The sequence below is a fragment of the Synchiropus splendidus genome, chromosome 9 (assembly GCF_027744825.2).
Source record: "Synchiropus splendidus isolate RoL2022-P1 chromosome 9, RoL_Sspl_1.0, whole genome shotgun sequence".
Taxonomy (NCBI): domain Eukaryota; kingdom Metazoa; phylum Chordata; class Actinopteri; order Syngnathiformes; family Callionymidae; genus Synchiropus; species Synchiropus splendidus.
This window is the reverse complement of record NC_071342.1, coordinates 18,114,230-18,138,897: the sequence shown is the minus strand read 5'-3', so window position 1 is coordinate 18,138,897 and position 24,668 is coordinate 18,114,230. Positions and strand designations below refer to the sequence as shown.

Below are 24,668 nucleotides of genomic sequence, written 5' to 3'. Positions count from 1 at the left end.
AGAATTTAGTTCAATATGATGTCGTACCTTTGTTCTTTATTTAATGAACTCTTCAGTTGAAACTTGAATCATGAAACTTTTTGCTACTCAAAATCTAATATCTGAAATTCATTTTCCCCCAGAAATTGTCAAGTTATTGTTGGAGATTGGAGGTCACTTCAATGGAATTACCCAGAGCCCTGGTGTCTTGAATGCAACATCACCATGTAAGTACAACAAGCTATCAATCCTGAATAATAACTATTTATTTAGCAATGGTGGAGGATGGAGAGTTCAAGCACATTAATTTCTACTATGATCAGGACGGACACCTTGAGCCTCACCGTGCACTGGCCTTCAGGTTTACAACTCGCTGATACTTTTTGTTATAAGACAGACTCTTGAGACTTCATTTTCACATGCTGCTTGGAATTCTTGTCTAAACACGTATAATTATCGTGTCAGATGCTTCATAGCTGAGTTAAATACACAAGAGGGAAACCAGAGATGGGTAATATAAACCTGCATGAGCAAGGATCAAGGCTGAATAATCATTTCTCATTGTTGACTTCAGCATCTATAATGATACATGGCTCGACTGTTACTGCACTATTTCTGTCCTAAACAAGTGCGTATTTTGCTTCATGAGGAATATAAAAATAGCCTAACTATTGTCCGTAAGTTGTGTTCCCTCAGTGTTATATTGGTGAGTGCAACGATTGTACTTGCTCTTGAAGTGGAAACATCCTTAACAAATATTTGGCGGTTTGTTGCTCCCCCCCAGTCTCCATTAGATCACCTCATCAGATCGGTGGCCTCGATCGGCATTGAAGGTCAAAGGTCATTTGATCACAAGGGGCCCCCATGTCAGGTCGGATCAGTGCACTTGGCTCCTGGTGGATAGAATGAATTCATCCGCACTCGTCTCCCTTGATGCTTCACCCATTTAGCAGTCGGGGAGGGGCGGTTGGTGAGATGTTGGTGTAGCGAGAGGGAATGGGAATAGATTTAGACGCAAAAAAGAGCAAGAGATGTCTCGACATCACGTACAAATGGCTGGTTTGTTTATTGTCTGTGGCTGAATAGGAACCTAGATATTCAGCAAAGCATAATGACGCCTCAGGGAGACGGGAAATTTGGGTGCTCCATGTCATTGTTGTGCTGTTATTGTGTTTATTTAGTAAAAGCGAGCCATTTTACTCTACTGTCCATGAATATGTGGTAAAAGCAAATAGTGGTGAGGCTGAAGATGACATCTCTTCTGCTACCCAATGTACTCCGTTGAGTTACTTGAGGTGCCCTTATTTTGCATTTTTGTTCTAATGGCATGTAACATGATGCAATTTTGCTCCCCACATGCTTCTACACACAATAAACTGCACCAAATTTCTACGTAAAATGACATCAACACATAGTGATGTCCCATCTTCAGCAAGTCGGCGTTCAAAGCATTCTGTGCCTTTAAGGTCTTTCTCCAAAACCTTTCTTTGCCGCAGTGACTCATGAAGTGATGAAGTTAGATCTCATGTATGTAAAGGTGTGGACATGCGGGTGGCGCTTTGTGGGAGGTTGGTCTCTGACACCCTTTCGGGCGACACTCCTCCCTCAAACACACCCAGCACATGCCATGCCAGCTGCAGCTGTTGCGCCTCAACGTTGAAGAAAATTCCTCTCACTCTGCAATTAGAGCTGCCGATCGCTGAATAGCCCACATTGCGATGTCCTAAAATTGCACTCCAGACCCAAGAATGGCGAGTAAATAGAAATTGATGAGAGGGCATCATGAATAAAGTGGCCCGATCCGTCCCCGAACTGACAGATTGCGTTTTGTGGGAGCCGCTCCTTGTGATGTGTGTTAAAGGAGTGAAATGGTAGGAAAAAAAAGGCCTCATTGATGGGGTGGGTTTCTCACGCCTGACTGAGAATGTTCGCCTTTCCTTCGAGTCAAGTGCTGCATTGTGATCCCAACCAAAGAAATGCAAATATAAAGAACAGATGTACTTCTTCTTTTTGCCGGTTTGTCAGGAGGAGTAATCCCTCACTCGGCTGGAGGTGGTGCCGGGTGCAGGACTGTAGTGTTAACAAGGGAAAAGCCATGTCACCCTGGCGCATGTGATGGCTGCCTGCCTCTCGGGGCCTTTTCTCAATATGGCTGGATACTCAGGATAGATAAATGGAGGCTTTTGTGGTCCTTGCCAGAGGGATAACGACACAATGGAGGACACACACAGAGCAAGGACCCGTCCAGAGAAAACAGCAAAAAGAAGCATTTCTCCTTCTTCTGTTTTCTTTTTCACTCTTCTCTCTGCTTACTTACTTCCCGAATCTTTTCCTTGTCCGTGAGAACTCAAACATACACACATAATGTTTCCATAAACGAGCTGAGGGAATGGAAACAACTCAGACCCATTGCTTCTCTTTATCCTTTCCCCTCCCTCCTGATGCTCTGCACCGGGCAACAGCCTGAGCTAAACACACTTCCCTGAATGGTGCAGCGTTCACACCAGGAAAGAACACTTCTAGGCAGTACATGTCAAACATCCTTCACGGTTGCAATAACGTTTTTAGATCATGGTGATGGTTTAAACACACTTAAACTGCACATGGAGAAGTGCTCGCAGTCAGTCATATCAGTATCCAGATCCTACTCAAAATAAGCTACGAGAACCTGGCTGCAGGCGAACAACACCAACAGTCTGCAATCTTGACCCCTCCACTATACTAGAACACATTCACAAGATTCATAGACTAATATAACCACCTCGTGGGGAAGCACCAAATTAAAAAAATACGGCACAGAACAACAGTTGTGGTGTTGTTGTGATCTTACTGAAGCGAAGGCTTCTTTTAATAAGAGCATGATAATACTTGTCTGATGCAAATAGGGCTGTGACAGACAACTTGGTTTCAACATTAGCCTGGACATGTGTTGGCAGATTAATATCCCGAGATCTAATCATCACCCTTCGCCCCCTCTGTGTTTCAGGAAGCATTCGAGCACAGACAGACTCTAATCCCACACATTTCACACAAGTGTAATAATTGCTCTAACACACGCAATACATGCTGGCAATCGTTATGTGTGCAATAACATCGCCTTACTATCCGACAGCAACACAACCAGTTGACGCATGCCGTGAAGAGTCGCACAAGTCTCTCAACCGCCCTGTTATGTCAACATCCATGCATTTCTAATATAGTTGTTAGCGTCCTTTATTATCATGTTAGCAGCTCTTTTGGATTATCTGTTTTAATACTCTAAGTGACAATAAATTGCACTTCAATTTGTCTGCCTTATGAAAAGGCTGAATCTTTTATCTGCCAATCATTCTACAGCTCTCACCATAATCAGAGCTATATAATATTAATGTTCAAGCTATCATGCCACTTTACTGTCTCTTGCTCTCTGATCAAGAGCCAGAGGACGTTTATGTTTCGCCTCCTCTGCCGTGATATAGCGCAGTTTCTTTTATGTAGCCGCTTCCATATTAAACTGTCTTAAGGTTCTATTTATTGACTGAATTGAGTTTATGATTTGATGCTCGGTATAGTGGAGGGAGCTCTTATCGCACATGCAACATTCAAGACACCCAGACGCTTTGCTGCAAAATTATACATTAGTGTACCCTGAAAATGTGTGGAAAGCCACAGGACACACGGCCGGACTCAATCTAGCCGTGTCTCTTCTTTACCACCAGAACTGCTTTGAACTAGATGGAGGTCAAATTGCTCTGCTGCAGCCTTATATCCCACAATATGCCCTGGAGAGTCTGACTCACAATTGCTAGCCTTTACACTCCACAGTACCCCATCATCTCTCATTGTTGAGTTTCTTTTACGGTAGATTCTTCTTGTGTATCTCTCCCTTGAGCGGCATCGCCGGTCCCTGGCCACTATCGTTCCACCCTCTGTGTGTCTTTTCCACTTTGCTCTCCGTCCCTGGCTGTGACTGTTGGCATGTTGTTGTCTCGCTGTCAAACTGTGGCTGTCTGGTTTTCTTGCATTTACATTTGCGTGTTGGTTGCTGCCTGCAATTGCAGGCCACTCTGCCGCGGCTGGGCGACGTTATGTGGGTGGCAGTGCCGGGAACAGATGTTTTTGATGCCACTGGTTGGGGGGAGTGCTTTGAAAGTGACTCCATGGAGGAGATGCCAACTGCAGGAGGAACTGGGACTGAGAAATGATATGAGCGACTGCTCTCTGCTCTGAAAAATTGCCTGTGGAGAATAAAGAGATATTTCGCTTAACCAGACTGTTCCCTTTGGAGTGCTTAATTAATTACTGAATGACACTGCAGTGCTACCATGTGTGCCGCACACGACCCAGACCGCTATTTTCCTGATCAGAAATATGTCTTATGTGTTAGTTTTGATGTCCCCCATCAGTCCATGATGGTTCTCTCAACGCAATGAAGGCATGACACTTCATTTTCATCACTATACCGGACCCTCATCTACTCAAGGGCACCTTGCAAATGCTTTTCTGTGGCATGTGAATATGAATGAATATCTAATTTAGAAGAAGAAATCATTCATCTTTTCAACGTTCAATGTATTTCAGACCTTATTGTGGTCGCATTTGTGTATACGATGATGATAACTTAACATTCATCTCTAATTGTAATTGCATGGGATTCCACAACATTTTCATTTCATACATTGAAATGAAAGACAAGTGTCTGCCAAACCATAAACTGATTTATCTTCTGTAATGTTTTGGACACTGTATTAGCCTTCCCGAATTACTGACTGCCATTACAAGATGCTCAGAAAAACAAATTATTCTGTTAGACCAGCTAAGTTTGGGCTTTTAACATGCATGTGAACAGCTTAGTCCGAGCCTGTAGTCTGTAGCATGTAGGTCGACTATGACCAGACTTGGTGATCAGCTTCAGTAAGCAAACTCCTTGACTAATCACGGGCTAATGATGTCTAATAACTTTCAATACATTCGAGAAGTTGTGTGCGTAACCAGATGTGCATTATGTGTCTTCTGTGATTCTCAATGTACTGCATGAACTGTAAACCGGTGACTCTTCAGATTTGAAATTTGCAGTTGATCGATGATGATCTGTCAAGAAATCTGACTTAGTTATTTGAGCTCAACATATAAATTGTACCGTCTCTGGAGGGAAACTATTTTGCTCTCTGAAAGAAAACCATGCGGTTTTCATTCATAAATCTTCCCTGCTCTCCTAAATGTGGTGACGGCTGCACACAGCCTTCAGCTGTTTAATTTCTCTGATAAACAAGCAGCATGCAAAATCTGGTTAAAGTCTTATTTCCACGGTATTAGGATCATTCATGTAACTCTCAAGGGAATTATTCTTCAATCCTTGTATTGCGTTGTTATTTCAATCCCTGTTCACACACACATCAGGCCCATATGATGTTTCCCAACATTCGAACTACAAGTCCTATGATTACAGCAGCAGTCCAAGCTCTTTTTCTTCTAATGTTATGAGAGCCAAATTTCTTTAAATGAGTGAATAAGTCTGACATCACATTACATTAAGAACACGTGTTTCTTCAAACCAGGGTTGGCTTTAATTCAACACACCCTGGTAAAAGTGTTCATTCCTATGTATTGTGCTGCTTTCAGGTCCACTCTTCTTCTCCTCCCTTGTGTCTTTGTTGGAGGGAAGGTCTGCTGTCACTCAGGGTTGTCATTTGCAGAAAATGTTGCCTAGCAACATGGATGGATACAAGCCACTATTTACTCTCTATCCCCTCATCTTATGCACCCGCGTCCCTCTTCTCTCTCGCTCCATTCCTAAGTGATGGAGTGCTTTTGAAGGAAACTCCTGATGGATTCACAACAAACTGAAAGGAGGAGAAAGAGGAGAATATGGGTGGATGAAGAGGGGGAAAGTGTCACTCAGAGCTGGTGTGTCTCTCTTTAGCCTGCCAGCTGTTTTCCCTCCCATGCTCTCTGCAGGAAGAACAGCCTATTTCCCTAAACGGTTCCTCTCCCTCCCTGCATAACTAAGAAGCAACTTGTCCTGCCACAGCCGACCGTTATCAGCAGGACTAAAAATACCGGCCAGTGAATGAATCACCGGCCCTCAACTCCCTCCCATGAAAATGAGCTCAGTATGAGGAGATGCAGGTGATGTTGGTCCGTTTTTCCTGTGTGGATGACTTCAGTCCTCTGATGGAATTCATGAGAAAACCATTGGTTGCTCAGCAAATGCTGTTCCAATGTCTGACGTCATGTAATTGCCTGGAAAGCCTCATTGTTGTCCAGACATCATGTTGAGCTGAGTAACAATTCCCCAAAATTATGACTATTTTTATTACGGTTATAAGTTAATTGTGTGTTATGATTTTCCACGGAGTATTTAATTAAACACGCGCTCCAACTCTCTACCACACTGCTGGCTGAGACCTCATGTGTCATCTGATTTTGTTTGGAGAACTTGGGTGAACTTTTGTGGCTCGCCTCCAAATGCTCTTTGCTCTGAGTTTTCACAATTGGGTTAATGTGGTTTTGAATTGTGTGGACTTAAGGGGTGTTTTGTTCCAGATTAGCTGCTTTATTTTCAAAACACTTTGCGGACAAATGGGGCTTCCTTTCAGTTGTTCATTCATTTTAGAGTTTATTTCTCCAGACTTATAAGTTACAGAAATACTACACTTTTATAGTCAGATCAGACTCATGCTTCCTATGTTAGTCAATTAGAATTTGTTTGCTAATATGTTTGTTAATACTTTTCCAATTCCATTTTTTATTAGAACTTATTGAAAATATTTCTTTTTTTATTCGGTTTGCTGAAGGTTTCTATCGCAAAAATCCAAATGGTTGACATGACATTTATAAACGTATTACCATTGTTGGATCTACATACTATTTAAAGCAATCATTCATTATATTAGAAGTTGAAATAAGTGTAATAAAATTACCATTGCACTTTAGGGTTAAACTCCAAAACCCTGAAAAGCTCGTGTTCCTCGCATGCCTATTGGTGAGATTTTTGTTGTTCTATTTGCCGTTTATATTTGAAGAAGTTGGGACTGACTCATTAGCATCATATATTTTAGCACTCAAATGCATTCTCTAAAACATAATAGTCCCAAATGCTGAACTGCCCTGCATGTTTTAGTTCAAAAGCCGCAATCACTTTGATTTCTGTTCAAGAAATTGGTTTCACTGTGGAACACATGATTGAAAAACGTACTCAGCAGCCTCCCGAAGGGATGACTGTATCTTCACATCTCCCAGCACACGCTGCATGTTCTGCCTTTGAAAGATGAGCCGTGTTTTTTGGCGTTTGTAAATGTAGGTCGCCGTGTATGTATATCCGTTTCTGTAATGACTAACCTTGGTATGTAAATTGCCCGTGAGACCTGGCCTTCCATGTGCTGTTTGAGGGATTGTGTGCTTCTACACGCGCTCTGCTGCACATGTGTGTAAAGCTGATGAATAGTTTGTCTGTTGCTGGGATGCAGTGACAAGAAATGTTAAGTGTTACCTCCTGGTGTTTCCCACTTTTCAAAAGGAAAAAAAAAAACTTCCCCACATTCTAAATGAAAGCTGTGAACCTGCCGGCTGAGGCTGCATCAAAGCCCAACAAGGCACACAGAGCTGCACTTGCTGCCATTCATTCGACTTGATTAAAGTCTGTCATTTCCTGCTATTAACATGCTCCCACCTCCGAGCAGAAACAGACAGAGCAAGGCAGTCATCAGGAAGCGGTTTGTATGACACCATTTAGTGCTTTCCCAATTAAGTTCGCCGAGACCTGATTATGTTGCTGCTCGCGGGCGGTGAGATGTATAATCAAATCTCAATTACCCCCTTGGGTTGTTCTTTTTTTAGCGTTTATGTGTCCGAAGATGGTCAACTTTGTGTGACATTTCAATACGCCACAGAGTGAAGCTTTTCCATGTGCATTTAAATATCAAGTACCCTGCTTGTTTTGGCATGTGGCAAAGACCTCACATATACTGAAAGCATCGGAACTTAAAATAGCGACAGCACACGGAGGCAAATATTTTGAGTCTTCCTTTAGAAACTGACCACTCCTACATTGATGTATCTTGTTCTTTATCTTACCAGCATGTTCACAGTTATTTGGAATGCTTCCTGAAGAATCCTATGTGCCGTGCCTGGGGCATGAATACTAACTTTCACAAGGAAGCATTCACTACTAACCAAAAGGTTCTTTTTATTCCCAAAAAGAACTGTTGCCTTCATAAAGTTCTTTGTGATCAATGAGCTGTTGTGGAGATGTTGTTACAGACTGCATGTGATTAAACCTAACAGAAGCCATGACTTTAAGGACATTTAATCGTGGCGTTTGCAAAGTTTTCTCTTTGTATACTGCAACGATAATATGTTAACTGGAGACACAGATAAAATGATTGCACATCACTTTATTCATCCTCCACTATTTCGATGCCATCAAACATGCAGCCACATATTTCTGTGATAATTAACCTTTGGTTCAGATACATGTGTGCGGTAGTTTGCGGTCTGACTTGTTGCGTCTTCAAGCTTCAAGAAAGTTTTGCGGGAACAATGGCTTTCCATCTCTTTTCTCTTGCCCTTCCTGTCAGAGTGAGGAGTCCTGAATGTCATGGTCCACCCCTTCCCCCAACCCAACCTTCAAGGACCAGCAGCCCCCTCCCCGGCCAGCACAGCCACCTACTTTCCCTTACATATGCTAATGCCGCAGTCTTATTCAGCTGTTGGTGGCTTTGTCGCAGGGGGAGGTGGAGGCTTGTGTGCATTAACTGGCAGCTGTATGCAGTTTAGTATGTTGACTCCCCGATGGCCGGCAGATTTATCTCCAGTTAACTTCCTTCCTTGATTTTCTTTTTTTTCCCCGCATTGTCAAAGGTCGGATCACTGAGCAGCTTTTGGCTCTGTACATATTTCTGCACTCCACTATATTTGGGAGACTGGGATTCAACAAGTGGCTGATGGATTTACTACATTTGGCTTGTGTCTTCAGTGTGGCCTCATCATCTCAGGGGATTACAGAGCTTTTTGTCTACCTTTGGAGGGATTTATGGCTCTAAGAGAGTCACAGTATCAGGTAAGAATCTGGTTGAATCTCATCTAGGTTTAACTCAATGCATATTAGTTTCTCTTTCTGTGTGTTTAAGACGCAATAACTTGAAGCTGTGGTCAAAAATTGTATGCAGCATTACTTTCAGGACAGTTTACAGCTCATGCTTTGCTTGCCATGTGTAAAGGGATAGTTAGAGTTGTATTTCTTAATCTGATTGGATAGACTCAACAACAAGTGTCCGGTTGAACTGTGTGCCATTAGGAAACTTTGGTCTGGTTTAGTCGGCGGCATGTTGTAATTCCAAGTTGGCTTCTGCCAGTGACAGGACTCATATCTTGCGAGGTGAGTAAATATGATTCACCATTGCATTTGTTCTAACGCCTGTCAAACCAATCCCCGTGTTTGCGTCACATCCTCTGCTTGACCAAACTTCACATCAGCTGTAGAGCCTCCAGATGCCGCCCTTGGGACCAAACTGTATCTCTAATGCCAGATTTGTGTCAAAGACGGCAGGCCATGTGTGAAAAACATGCTCCCAAATGTGTCTTAAAGGGAGATGCTTCTCTGCATTGACGTGAACCGAGGTCATTTTGCCTCTCAGCATTTTACTTTTTATGCATGACGTTGTTATTTCTTTTTTTGGTCCGGCAAATGTATTTTTGGTTCTCTGATCACATGGCGGTTGTGATATCACATCTGTTAATAAGTTCACGCCTCACTGCATCATGTGAGATAAAAGAAAAAATGCTGCTTTCTTAGTCGCTACTTCCTGCTGTGTGCTCCCTGTTTGCAGCACAGTTCACACCGCTTTAGGAATGTCACCTCATGTGGCCCGGGAACTGCCAAATGTGATGCTCAAGTGATCTTTAGTTGTCTTAACTTTGACGTGCCACTACAAAGCAAAACCTGTTTCATCTGTGGGAATACGTACCAGTGTAATATGACTGATATTCACCTTCAAGGAAACACTTTAATAAAGTGACTGAAATGTTTTCACACTCAGACGTCGGAAAATGTTAGCTTAACAAAATGCTGCCAACACCACATAGAATCCTGAGAATGTGGACCGACAAACTAACAAAGCATTAAGATATCCACTTGGCACCTATGGGACTGCCTCCAAGGTCAGGCCCAGCACACTGCAGAGACCAACTAACTACTACACTGAAAAAAAATGTCATGAAAGATGACAATAACATGAAGATGAAATGCATATCAAAGCACAGGATTGGAGCCTCGGGTGAGTTGCTAGTCAGGGTTTAGACGTCATGTTTCCTTTTCCAAAAACTGCTATGCTTGTTGGTTGTTTCTTACTGAGAATGACATCTGTAGTTGAGGAGGCCAAGCATTACCAGACTACATCACAGTATTTTTGGTCAAATTGCGAAACAGCCAGTCGCAGTTACCGCCACTAAGTGTTTACGAAAAGCTTTGACGTGAAGTGAAGTGAGGAAGATACAGAGAACCCAATGTATGAAATTCTCTAAAACAGGGCAATCTGAAACACTTCTAGGTAAAATCCACAACTGGTTTAGTGCTAGGGCTGGCAACACTGACAAGAACAGCATGTGTAACCAAACACTAAAGCCAATTGAGTGTTCAATAAGTAATTTTCTGTGAAGTGCACACAGTAAAGTTACATATCAGGTGACGCAGGAGAGTGGTCTGTTTTCTCTGCATTATGAATCACTCTACCATCAAATTTAGGCTGTTATTTTAGTGCATAAACCCTGTCATGCGTGACAAAGCTAGGATACGTTCAGATCTGCATTTTAAGCTGCTCACTTGATTGGATCACTTGGGACTCAGTTTGTGGTGGGTCACCAGGTCACGTGACTCACCTTTTACTCAGCGTAATGTGTACTCCATGTGAATAATGTGAGTAAGAGCAAATCTTTGGGGTTTTCAGTTTGTGTTCACGACTTTTTTTGTGAAATGAGAGCGTCCGCTTTGCTGTGAGACTCTTTGCTTCGGAGGTAGCTGGCTGCAGCAGCCCACCAGGGGGGCGGACGGGGTGGTGGATGTGTGTGCTGATGAAAATAGGCCACTGTGGTGGCAATATTCGGGAGACCTGCTGGGCCACACTAACTCCACCTCTCTCTCTTTCCCACAATTGTGTTCATAACTGGAGCTGCTCGGCCCGGTTCGGAGGACAGATGGTCCCCTTTGGAGTAAGGCCACATCTCAGTAGTGTCTGTTCACGGCTCTCTGCTGGAGCAGCCAAGAACAAACACACTCTCCTTCTGCTAGGAACATTAAAGAGCTCCAATCTTTGAGAGCTGATGTACCAAAAGTGACATTTTAAGCTTTCGTTTGATACTGCAGCGTCTTGTTATCTAATGCTCACTGACATCTCTGCAGCAGGAGGCTGCTCATCAAGTTTCTTGTAGCTTTAAATTCCATTAGTCATATTCCTCGGCGGTCATTAATTTTGAAACAAAATCGGGACTATTTCCTCGTCTACAGATGATTTAATGTCGCTTAAATCTTTTACAACACTGAAAATTAGGGTCACTGTTATGACAGCTTTGTTCTGAAGTAAGAGAAGTCTTTTCTCTAGTCTATTTTAATTCTCAGATCACCCTGAAACAACCAAAGGACAATGGCAATGTGCTGCCTGGCAGGCGCTGGGCAGAGAGCCAGCTGGCCGGGAAATAGTGGTGGGAGACTCCCATTTTCAGCGGTGCCAACAGGAGGTGTGCCTCTGTCCTGCGTTAACCAGCACCGTCACAGCTTCTTCTTCTTTAAGAATCACCACTTCACACAGCTCCACACAGCTCCACACAGCTCCACACTTTGTCATTGTGATTATTTGAAGCTTCCAGGACTGTGGTTAAACACCCACTTGATGCATTGCGGTTAGTAATTATGTTGGTCTTGGCAACTTTAGCTTGTCATTCCAGAGCTTGAGTGGTAATTTTAGCAATGGCTGTCATCTCGACGAGCGTGGGAGCTTAACAATATTAAAGCTAATGAGTATAGCTAATGTGTGCATCCGAAATATTATCAACAAAAACAGATTAAACCAGATGGAATCCTCACAAAAACCTCAGTGCTTTCCATTTAAAATACATTGTTTTGAGCTTAGTTAAGAGGCATAAATACACAAGTGTTACGCTTCAGTTTTGACAGACCATCATTTGGATTGTTTCAAAACAGATGGTGTATGTTAAAGTATTTAAATGTGTGTGTGGAAAATGGACAGTTGGCAGTTTGTCTTTTGTAAGTGCTTATTCTTGCCTCAAATTCATGCAATACAGTCAAGCTTGATTCACAACAAAAGGTTTAAATCCTTTGGGGTCAAGGCAGCTGGCAACTTCAAGGAAGAAACTGTCAAATGTGCGACTGTTATTGGAGTGAAAATACAAATATAGGACAAGGTCAGCTTCTTAAGCATTTGTTTTTCCAAGAGCCTTGAGTATGTGAGGCAGGAATAGGCGCCAAAAAGGTGCTAAAATATATAAACAAAATTCCACAACAATTCAGTACATTGAGGTTTCATCATTGTTCTCATGGAATTGTTTGGGGTTTTTCACTCAGGTAGTTTCCTTTTGTCTTTGAGAAAGGGTATTTAATACATTTAAAACCCATCTGACATGTCAATTTGGATTTTTGTATGGAAACAACTAACCTGTGACTCATGATGAAACTGATCCATCACAAGAGCTGTGCGTGCCTCTAAATGGGACATTGCTCTCTAATATCTATTGCAATATCCTACTGTATTAAACTGTTGACCTGCTATGACACAAGAGATCAGCAACCCTAGCTGTGCTTTACAAATAACCGGATCACTTATCTGTTCAGAACAGATCATTCTGGGGCTTGTGTGTCGTTTGGCTGCAAGCTGTGGGTTTAAGGGAGTATTGAAGAGGATGTGAGCATTAATGGAATCAACTCAAGACAAACAAGAAACTCTGTTAAGCTGGCAGTGGCCTGCGAGGTATAGAACATTGTGTCGGCTATAGTTTGCACAAAATGTGCTGACGCTTGTGCACCTGGAATACTGAATGGACAAAAACAAGTACATCGTCAGTGAATCGTAAAAACTGACGTTGGTGAATGATGACATGTTTAGGTGATAAGTTTAGCCTGTTCTGTCTGACCTGTTTTTATCTGACTTGTCTTCTGGCGAGTGGTCAACCCGGGGTCTCTGTCTAGTGAGATGTAAACAAAGCATCTTTAATCTAACCCCTCTTGACAGGAATTCCACCAATGTCTGATTTAAACCGGGTCAGTCATGTAAAAATGTGTCTCCTAAACACATACAACATTTAAAATGGGGGAAACCTGCGTCAGCCTAAAAGGGTACAAATGTAGCGTGATGGCGGGTTTCCCTTTTGAACGACAATATTGCTCCCTTTTCCTTACTCATTCTCGACTAAAAGGTATAGTGTGGAATATGTAATTATACAATATGTTTCAACATTTATGAGCAGTATATCAACCCTGTACGAGCACACTTATTCTTCCTTCTCATGAAAAAAAAACACTGATATGAATCTCAGCTCTAGCAGCTGGCACAAGGGTGATTAGTGCACAGGTATTTAATCGCTTGAGGACATTAGAAATAAGTTGTGTTGCATCTAATAAGATAATTAAACAGTAATTATTCTATTCCACCAATTAAAGCCGTCAAAAGACAGTGATTTTATTTTCTATGCAGATGACTTATAGCAGTTCTTGATTTACATTCAGTTAGGTACATGTGAAATAAATAGTACTGGACTGTCTGTAACTGCAGTAATAAGAATATCAGATGGCCTTTTTTCAATGGACATTTTCTGTTTACCTCTCATCTAAACTTGGCAGACAGATAAGCAATATCCTGTTTACTCTCAGAGAAATGCATCCGTTGATCATGGTGGAGCCACATAGAAGATACTACGCATTCCCACATAAACATGCACTTGCACGTGGTTTGCTGAGACCAGAAATGAAAACACGAGTGTGTAGATTTATCCTCACAATTGTTTTGGCTGAGAGAAAGAAAACATTCCACAGTTCTTTTTGCTGTCTATGTCTGGTTTAAAGGCCAAGCAAACATGTTGTTCGTTGATGTACAGCAGCTACTGCTTGTCTGGATCTAGTTCTTCATAATTCACACTACTGAAAGCTTAAAGCTTTGAGTCGAAATGTGTTGTTGTGAAACAGGGAGTCACCCTCTTTGGCATCCTCACTTGAAGTCTTTTTGGAAGGGACGTTTGGCACAAGTGCTGCTCCACTTGTGCCAAATTTGATGTACTTCATGAATGAACTTTGCTGCACTTTCAATCTGACTTTGGAACTGCAATTTTACAATTATGAGTTCATTTGTTTTTAAAAGTAACCCCAAGCCTGAGCAAAGTTGTAATGTGTGTAAAATATATATAAAGTAAAACAAAAACAAGTATTTTGATGGAAAATTATTCAAATGTACAAATTATAAATAATGTGATGATATGGTGTTTAACTCAAGAATTGTTGGGACTAAAATTTGAAACCAGTTAATGTGAAAATATATTTTTCTTGCACTTCATTTTTGATACTTATTGAGACTTATTTCTGCTTTTCTTTGATATAACTGAACCTTTAAATGATATCACAATAGTTTTTCATTTTTGATCGTACATTGATTAATTTTCAAGGTGATTGTTAAAGTGTAAGATGTAAAATGTAATATAAGTGTGAAAAGAGAAAACAATAAAATGTGTTATAAGTAGTTTAAAGAGAGTGGCAAATGAGAAAAAAACGAACTCAAACCTATATTTTTGTATTTAGCATAATACACATATATATATATATATATATATATATATATATATATATATATATATATATATATATATATATATATCTTCTCCAAAGTCTATGTAGAAGAATATAAACGTGACCCAGATAGCAGTTACTCTAATGAGAAGTTATTTCAGTAAAATAAAAACCAGCTACATGTGATTTTACTGCCAAGCATGTGTGAGTGTTTTTTTCCACACAAACACATCCTTTTTGGGAAAGCACTTGGCTGACTTTCTCGCAATTTCCAGATATGGGTTTTGATAAGGCAGCTGCATGAAACTCATTTTATTGGCTTCCTTACCTCCCACCACGGGTGTGACCCTTCATTCATACTGGCCATTAACATCTCAGCATTACTCCCTGCAGGCAGTGTCGGCACATCGGGGTGTCCGGTTGGTGGACAATGAGAGAAGGTGGAGATGGTTCGAACCTGCTCAGATACCGTGAGGTTTAGTTGTTTAGTGTTGGTGCTAATTTGAGCGTCAGCTGGTGGGAGAGCCCTCCCTGTTGTGAGCTTTAGTTGTGCAGCCATCAAGATGAAAGAGGAAGAAGATGAATTGGTTTTCTTTATTTTGTGTCACAGTTGGTCTCGCTGGTGGTCCTCACTCACGTCTACAAGTGTCTTCTCTGGTTACTGAAAAACTTGGGGAAGATGGCAGCCAAGCTTTCCCAGGCCCCGGTAATGAACTCTTACACATAAGGTTAGGCAATTAATTGCTTCTCGAGTTTTAATTGCACATTTCATTGTGCGACGTTTGGCCGAATGCCACTTTCGTTCCTGCTCTATCACTTTCCTCCACCTCGTAACCTCGCAATAACCGAGTTAAGCTTCGTGCCAGTGGAGCAGAAACACAAGTGTTCTCATCATCCTGGAGAGGCCGGTGTCTGGTTGCAGTCCTTCCATCTGACTTCAGAGTGTGATACATTTAATACCAGTCCTTCTCAAAACCATCGCACATCCCTTGCTTGAGGAAGCAGCTGTGTCACAGAAAACACTTCCTTTCCAGTTAATAAATGTATATTATAATCTTCAACCTGAAAAGGTTTGTTCTGTTACTTTGACCTTGGAGAAGTGTGTAGTTTTTGTCTAAAAGTGTTGATAGTGGGATAGGTTTTACCATTTAAAAGTTAATAAGTATTTGTTTTTCTAGTTGCTGTTTCTAGATGCTCTTTGAAAGTGATTGTGTTTCGTAAAACAAGACATGCTTGCTTTAATTTGTCGATATTTGTCAGGTATTTAGAGACCAAGTTGCAACAATGACCTAAGTGAAGTGCTCTTAAATGCAAGAGAAGGACAGATAAATAAAAGTTCCATCGCAGTGGCGGCTTACTCACTATATGATGAAGTCCATGAGCTGGAAAATTGGTGTAATCATCCTGCCCCCTAACCTGCATCGCACCCTAAATTGGCCTGTGGGATGAGTGGATGACTGTATCAAGGCCTGCTCTCTCATCTGGAGGTCGTGGCTTCTGGTAGAGGAGGCCAGCGACGACTTCCTTCGTGCTGAGAACTGAAGGACACTAATACGTCTCAATTACACCGAGCTTTATTAAAGATAATTGGCTATAATCACAGGCCTGTGTTCGCCTGAGTCCCACAGTTGCCCAGAAGCCTGACCAGGACTAAATAAACATGCTTGACCACAACCTTCTGGACTGGACACAGTCAATGCTTTTTTTTTTGTTTTAATAAACGTGTGATTTGAGGTCAGATTTAGGATCTGGCTTCAGGTTATTTAGCTTAACACATTTTGTTGTAGCTCTTGGAGACCAACTATGAGATGTTATTTATGGCTAAAAACTAATGGCTGTTGCATTTGTTGTTTAATATTCAGATGGCATTGTATGTTATTGTATTGTGCCTTGTTTTGGGGTGAGAAATATCTCTCCTCCTTGTCAGAAACTCTCATAGTCTAGCTCTGACATCTTATAGCTAGTAGCTGCACTGCAGTAGAAAGGACTTTGTTATGTTTCGGATGATCTTCTTATACACAGAAAACACTTGAGTCATATCCCATTGAGTTTTCCTGATCTAGGAAATCCAGGTACAACACACATTGATCTGTAGAGATTACAAAAAAAAGAATTATTTGATCGTGCTTGCATGGCTCACTGATCTCATCGAGCAACCTTCCATAACTCTGCTTGGGCCTGGTATTGAAGTGCTGTTCTAGTTTGGTGCAAGCTGCTGGATGAGCTTGAATGGCACACAATGTAATTTATAACTGGAGGTGTGTAACTGTGTGAGCTTCTGTCTTCCTACAGTCATTAGCTGCTTTTTAACCACTGTGTGTTTCATGATCAAAGACTTGTGTTGTCGTACATGATGGTTCAGTGGCTTTAAAAATACCTCTGCATTGGGTGTTGGCATGGCTTGCTGAGTTGATGGGCTTTTTGTAAGTGCCCACTCTGGGTCAGCCATGAATCTCCTCAATTAGCTCCGGCCCCTCTGTTTCTCCATCCTCATCTCTGTCCGCTGTCTGTTGGAGCATGTGTCTTAAACAGCCATAATGGCGATACATTGCTCCAGTTCTAAAGAGCTGTTAGCAAACCACTCCGCCCACCCACCATCTGCCGTCTCGCAAGTACAGCCACCACAAAAGTGGCGAGCAGAAAACAGCCACCTTTGGGTCACTCCGAAGATATATTCTGCTGACCATGTCGCTCCTGACATTCTCCATTGGCTGTGGGTGATTGGGTCCTGATGTGGATAGAGACATGGTGCCACTGTGTTCATTCATCACTGTCACAGGAAAGTAGCTAATAGAAGTGGGGGAGAAAGGGAAACGGGGACCACCATGTGCTGCGGTTTATCCTGCCATGTCGTCCACAAGAAAAATAAAGGCTAACTCACCCACTCCTGAGCCTTTGTTGTGGTACAAATAGATACAGATAACAAGTCGACCTTTTGGCTGTTCCTCAATAAGTAGAGATAATATTAACTGTACAATATGGAAACGTATAAAGGCCTGTCGGTTTTAATGTTGTTGTTTATGTTTAAGCTGTCATTGAAGAAATCCTGTTAAAATGAAAATGTAATTTCTATTTAATTAGTGAGCATTTTTTAAGTGCTGACTCACCTGTCAAGTTATGAACTTCATGCATCGCCACTGTTTTAGATTTTAAAAATGGTTTCTTTGATAACATTGTAGTTCGTTTTAAATTGTTGTCACTTGGTGTGATCGGACAGTATTTATTTTAGGATCAGAATCAGAATCAGAATTTAATTTATTGCCATGGTCAGTGGGGAGCCCACCAACTAGGAAAGTGTTTTGGAATAAAGTGCTGACAAAAAATACAAGAAAATAAAGGAAAATAACAACAAGGCATAGAAAATTACACATTCAGTCCATTTGCATTACGTGAAATGTGTACTCTCTATTATGGTCAATTGAAACTTGAATTAATGTGGGTGGCAGTGTGGAGCAAAAGAATGTCACAGTGGAAGAATAAATGAAGTTCAAGTTGAAAAAATATTTGAAATCTTACAATTTTGATTATTAAACATGCAGTTTTATCATTTTGTGTTATGCGACTGCTATTTGGATATATTTATATTGTACGGTAACCATCTCAGTGGAGTGTCTCACTACCAATTACTCTTCTACTGTTGTTGCCTTTCACATCTGTCCTGTTTAATAGCAAGATTAAAAACACTTAAAATCACCTTTTCTGGCCTTTCAAATTTCAGTAACCAAACACAGGTCAATGTTGTTAAAACTAATGAGAGACAGAAAAGCAAAGTGGGTGCTAAAATAAGAACAAAAAAGTGATGTAATATGGTGTAAAAAGACAATATTTATGTTTCAAACTCTCTGTGCAGTCGTTTGTGAGCCCTGCTACAATACGCCTCTATTATTTAGAAGCCTGTATTTTCACTAAATGTCACCAGCTATTACCTTTCACATTTATCTCCTGTTTCTCTCCACCATATTTACTTGTGGAGCGCAAGTATTTCACATGGAGATTACACCGCGGTAGCTTCTTTGTTGTCTCATTGTCAGTCATCTGTAAAGTCGTCTGTCGGAGCGTCTCCCTCGATAAAGCTTTTCGCACAGGTGGCACATTTTTGCTGTCACTCGCTCACATTGCAAGTGTGAAAAGAAGAAGCTTTAGACATATGTTGTAGTTGTGCCTGTCAGCTGCCAGAGTCACCTCCTCTCCCTGTCACGCAGGCAAATGACCCCAGACGGATTTTGGTTGACAAGAGGAGACTAAAATAAGACAGCGACTCCGAAAGACATCATTCTTGAAGAGGGTGTGTAGTCTCAGAGTGGCGTTGTCTCGCTGCGTCTGTGGTTTCCATTATTTTCAGAGGATTACCTTACACATTTGAAAAAAGATAATACAAAGCCTTATAGAACTGTGGTGAAAAGAATGATGTGAAATATAATCCGATTATTTCATGACTTAATGACTACACATTGTATTTGTACAGTATTTTTAAATTCATTTTTTTCTTTTTCATATATCAACTTTTTTTTTAATATTGTTTTTTTGAACTCCTTGAAAGTTTATGTATTTATATGCTCTTAAAGAGAAATATATTTTACTAGTATGCTTCAGGATATTTTTACTTGCTACCCACACTGTAAATGACATTTAAGAATGTAATGAAATATAAACAGCAACTCCGGCACCGCAGCCAGACACACGTTCCATTATTCATGCCGCGCCTACTGAAGAAGACGAGCACATTTCCCTGAGCTCTTCTGTTTTCCATTCGCATGACACAACACAAAATTCTGCCACTCAGTCCGAGCCGAGCTTAAAATATGGTGACGCCGAGGACAGTTTTACGCCCGTGTTTATGATGCTGTTTTCATAACCAGGTCAGTCCATCATGAGAGTGGCTGAAATGCTAAAGATTTGGCAGCAGACTGAGCTGAGAGGGTATCGTTCAATCAATCTCTCGCCACACATTTGGGTCATGCATGCATTACTGTCGTTAACCTGCATTTGGTCCGAGGAGAAGGAAGCATTTATTTGACAAGTTTTAAGGTGTTGCTAATCCAGCTGTGACCCACATTTTTATCAAAATGTACTTCAACTGCCTTTATACTGGTAAATAGCAGCTGCTGAAAGAGTGTGCAACTGAACTCTCATCTATCATATCTGAAGCGTTTACAAAGGGCTTTCACTTGGATGGTCGTCCTCAGAGAAGGGGTGATTTCACAATCCCTATTCCCAGTGATATGGACCGTTTACTAAAAAAACCTCCATTGTTCTCACATGATAGTAAAAATGTGCAACACCGGGAAAACTACAAGAAAAAACCATTAAGGTCTGGGTAGCGGATTCGTATTGCAATTTGGTGCGGTATCCAAAACCCAGCGTTCTGTGCGGTGAAGTGAACGCAGTGAAAGTGAAACATGGCCCTCACCCCGTCACGAACATGGCTAATGGCATTGAAATGATGATTATTTCTGGCGTTAGCATGTGTTTGTTGGCAAAACTGCCCCGGATCTGCTTTGTTGAAAATAACCTGCCGTCATTTAATGTTGCCAGTTACATATTTGAACGACAAACATGGATGATATTGGCAGACCTGCAGCACATGTTGAGTGTTGCTTTCCTGTTGCTGTGTGGCGGTGAAAAACATTCACTGGGTTGCTTTCTTGTTTAGTGCATCAATTTATGAATCCTTTAAATTTACACGCCAAACCTTAACCGGAGCTCACATAGTTGGTATGAAACGCTTGGTATCAGTGGATTGCACTTGTTTTCTATTGTACGTATGCATGATGAGTCACGGTTACATAGCACAAAGCCAACTATGTGTATGTGCCTTCCTTAAAAGGTAGCTTAGCTCATCATCAAACGAAGTTGATGATAAAATAACAAACATTTTCCCCTTTTCAACCACACAGATATATTATCTCATTTGGTGTTATAATTCTCACAACAGAAAGGGATATCTGTAAAAACTCCAATTTTATTGTTGAAGTGGAATTTGTGTTGAATATGTAGAACTCTCCCCCTCTGCATAATTTGCTGGGTTGATGATGCGAGCGGTTGAATCAGATATTGGTACATGCGAACATCCAGCCGAACATCTGCCTCTTGCTGTTGTAATTTGCTCCACTGCCATCTGTTAGACACTAGCTGGAAGCGACATAAAAAGAGTCTTGACAACTGGTTAGAATTGCATATATCCTCTGAAATCATCCAATTAGCTCTTTTCCCCAGTGTTCTATATTATTGTAAAATATACATCACCTTAGGTGTCTTGGGGATTCTATAAATAGTCGATAATATAGCCGTCTGAGGGAGCATCTTTGAAGTTGAACTAAAAATGTCTGATGCTTTGCCCAAAGTTGTCTCAGTTACTGTGCCCTAACCCACTTGCTGTGCTCTAACATTTTCCCCTGTGTGTTTTTGTCTCCTTTGCCATAGATCCAACTCTTCCAGCTGTCGTTCTGCAGTGGCGGCACGCTGTGAGAGAGACTCCACTCTGCCGTGTCTCAGTGTACCTCAGACACTTGTCCTTGACATCCAAATGTTGTTCGGCGTTTGGCGTGGCAGCCGCCTTCTGTGAGTTATGACGATGGCTGCTCCGTTGACTCCTGAAAGAGGCTCCTTCTCTGCTTAGCAGTGAGCAGGTCACATGATGTAATGAAGACGGGACGTCTGCTCTTCCAGGGGTCTGCCAACAGGATATGAGTATTTTGAGTCCTGTGACGGATAACAAATCAAACGTTGCAGGGACTGTGGGAAGTCCGGAAGAGTACTCCAAAGCCATGCAGTCGGAGGAGTTATTTAGCAGGAAACTGAAGTCCTTAAATGGTAGCATGGGACCACCAGCTTCTAATATACAAGTCAAACCTGAAGGTCCAGGGAAGACAAATGGCACGCCAGCCATGCCTAAAATGGGTGTTCGAGCTCGAGTAACAGAATGGCCACCGAGGAAAGATGGATGGGATGGACGGCCCTCGCCAAACTATCAAAGTGTGATACCAGTATTCCAGAATGGACAACAAGAACACACTGTGGAAATTCTTGAGGAAGGAGAATCCGTTTGTGTTGAGGTGGACTACTCAACAAAGTTTGCACTGAGCGACCTCCTCAGCCACTCACCTCTTAAAGGTCTCCATCCGATTCGTCAGCGCAGTAACAGTGACGTCACCATAAGCGACATAGACTCTGAGGATATTATGGACGCTGTCAACCCAAACACTGGGGCTTCACTACACCGAGAATATGGAAGCACGTCTTCCATCGACCGCCAAGGCCTCACCGGGGATGGCTTCTTTACCTTGCTAAAGGGCTATAGAGTAGACACCATAGATCATCGCAGCATACCGCCACTAGGCTTTCCTGAATTGTTGCGCTGCGACGCTTCCCTGTCCCCTAGTTTGCAGACTGCAGCGCAGATAGCCAGGGGGGAGATTGTCCACATTCCAGGATACGACTACATAGACAATACTCTCCTCTACAGTCGGGAAAGGGAGAAGTCCTTTATGAGGCGCCTCAAGTCAGAATCATCAGAACCTTCACTCTTCAGGAAATTGCGGACCATAAAAAGTGAAAGTGATGCCTTGCGGCTCTCTATGGAAGAGGACCGGCGACCCCTTAGTTTCCAGAAATGCTTTGCCCATTATGATGTACAGAGCGTTCTCTTTAACATCAGTGAGGCGGTAGCTAGTAGAGCGAACCTAGGCCAGAGGAAGAACATAACTACTGGGGCATCTGCTGCCTCTGCTGGACCTGGTCAAGTGGGGCTGTGCGGGATTGGGCCAGGGCCTGGACTCGGACCTATAGCAAGTCCAGACATTGGAGCAGGCGGTTGCAGCAATGTAAATGTCCCCATGTTTGAGTCTCCCCTTGGCAGCAGAGAGGACTTGAACCCAAAAGAGAACTTGGATGCAGATGATGGGGACGGGAAAAGCAACAGCTTGGTTTTGGGCTGTCCACACTTTCGCAATGAGATCGGTGGTGAGGGTGAACGAAAGCTCTCCCTCTCCAGAGCCAATAGTGCCAACTACACTGGGGTGTCAGAGAGCTGTTCTTTCGAGTCATCTCTCAGCTCTCATTGCACCAACGCAGGAGTGTCTGTGTTGGAGGTGCCACGAGAAAGCCAGCCCATCCACCGTGAGAAAGTCAAGCGCTACATCATCGAACACATTGACCTTGGAGCCTACTACTACCACAAGTTCTTTTATGGGAAAGGTAAGAACTTACTAAACTTTCCAGCTCCTTCCAGAGATTCATGTCTGTTGTTGAGATTATATGCCTCATTTATACAGCACTGAGTTTGTAATTGATAACTTACATGGAGAAATTTAGACTTGTGTGTAAACGAAAAGAAGGAGACCACAAAAGGGCAGACAAACCTTAGGGGCAGACTGTAAGTGGCATGGGTATAAAATGAGAGTCATTACTGAGAAAATGGGAAATACAATAAATAATCAAGCGACAGTCTTCGCTGGCCAATATAGTGAACACACTTTCTTCAGTCATGGCTCAGTAAACTCCTCTAGACCAGACGATTAATGTAACAATAATGGACTTGTGTTGGCTGTGAGGGTGTGTGTTTCACTCCCCGTCAGAGGGAGTGTTCATATCCTCCTTGTTATTGCTGTGAACTGTGTGGAGAAGTGAGGAAAGAGGGGTGAGAAGCGGCGTGCACTGCAGCTGTTTTCCACGGGAGACTCAGGGGCATGAGGACTCCTCTTATGAAACCAGAGGGTCAGAAGAACTATGTCAAGGTATCAAGTCTCCTCATTAAAACACCTCTGTGAATGATACTGGAAATACAATTCCTACCCCTTCCATCATTCTACATGTGTTTTTCTCTGTGGCTCTCAGCAGATTGTGTTACCTTTATTTATGCCAACCCCCCTTGAAACAGCTGCCTCACCTTTAACACTGACAGATGCTGGAACGTCTTCAAAAACATAGCCTGAATTAAATGAGCTTCAGCACGACTCTGTGACCTCAGTCAAGGCTCAATATCTCCAGTCAAGGATAATGAGCCCATACCCGCTCCACTTTTACTGTATTTGCATTTGCTATTACGCCTCCACAGATAATCATTTACTATGATGCATTTCCTCCCGCACTGCTCAGCCAGGAAATGGTTTATCGCTGCTAGCACAAGGTGTGTATGACTTATCTTGTCATTGTCCTTTTGACGTTATGGCTCTTTTAGAGAAGAAGCCTTTTCTTGCAGCATGCGGATGGAATGGCTGCCCTTTTACTCTGAGGTGTTTTATTGGAAAGACAAGCCTGTCGTCACCTCTCTTTCACCTCAAACACACACTTACACTCACTAACTTGCCGTGTGTCACCACTTTAGGATACACTTTTATCAACCTGGGCTGAACATTGATCCCATTGATTGTCTAAAGCTTTATCTCCCTTCGCAACAGGAGTGCCTCCCCTCTGACTGCCCTAATGGACACAGTGTTTCACCACACCTCCAGGCCAAGATTGCTATATATAGGTCACGGCCGAGCGAAAATACGCATAGATGCGCAGGCGAATGTAGACATGCCAGATAGTTGACCTGTTGTTAAGTTTCATACTGCGATACAGTATGGGCTGTAAAACTCTTTTAGATTCTAGCTTGTAACTGGAACTGGACTTTAATGATGTTGTCTTCATATATTCAAAACAAAGTAAAGCAAAGATTCAAAGCCATTAGCATTAGTTACAACCCTGTATTGTTGACCTCAGTGACATTTAGAAGTGTGAAACAGAATATCTCCTTTAAAACTTCTGCCCTCACCGTGCTCTTGGCATTTCGATGTCCATTGACCTCGTGGCAACGAACAACGCCCCCCCTACCAGCATTTAACCTTCTGTCTCACAGAGATGGCCGCCACCATCTCTGTCATGCTCTGTATCCTTCAGACATTTAACCTCAATGTGCGCAGTTGATTAATTATACATGCTA

The 24,668-nt window shown here is 42.1% G+C and overlaps 1 protein-coding gene across 4 annotated transcripts in view; it reads left to right on the top strand.

Moving 5' to 3' along the window:
- LOC128764517 (signal-induced proliferation-associated 1-like protein 2) overlaps nucleotides 1-24,668 on the top strand; it is a 94,865-nt gene that overhangs the window by 12,839 nt on the left and 57,358 nt on the right. For all 4 annotated transcript variants that reach the window (XM_053874289.1, XM_053874287.1, XM_053874288.1 and 1 more), the window contains exons 2-3: nucleotides 123-206; nucleotides 21,167-22,939. In XM_053874289.1, coding sequence (XP_053730264.1) covers nucleotides 21,430-22,939 — 1,510 coding nt within the window. In that variant the 5' untranslated portion in view covers nucleotides 123-206; nucleotides 21,167-21,429. The remainder of the gene's footprint in view (nucleotides 1-122; nucleotides 207-21,166; nucleotides 22,940-24,668) is intronic.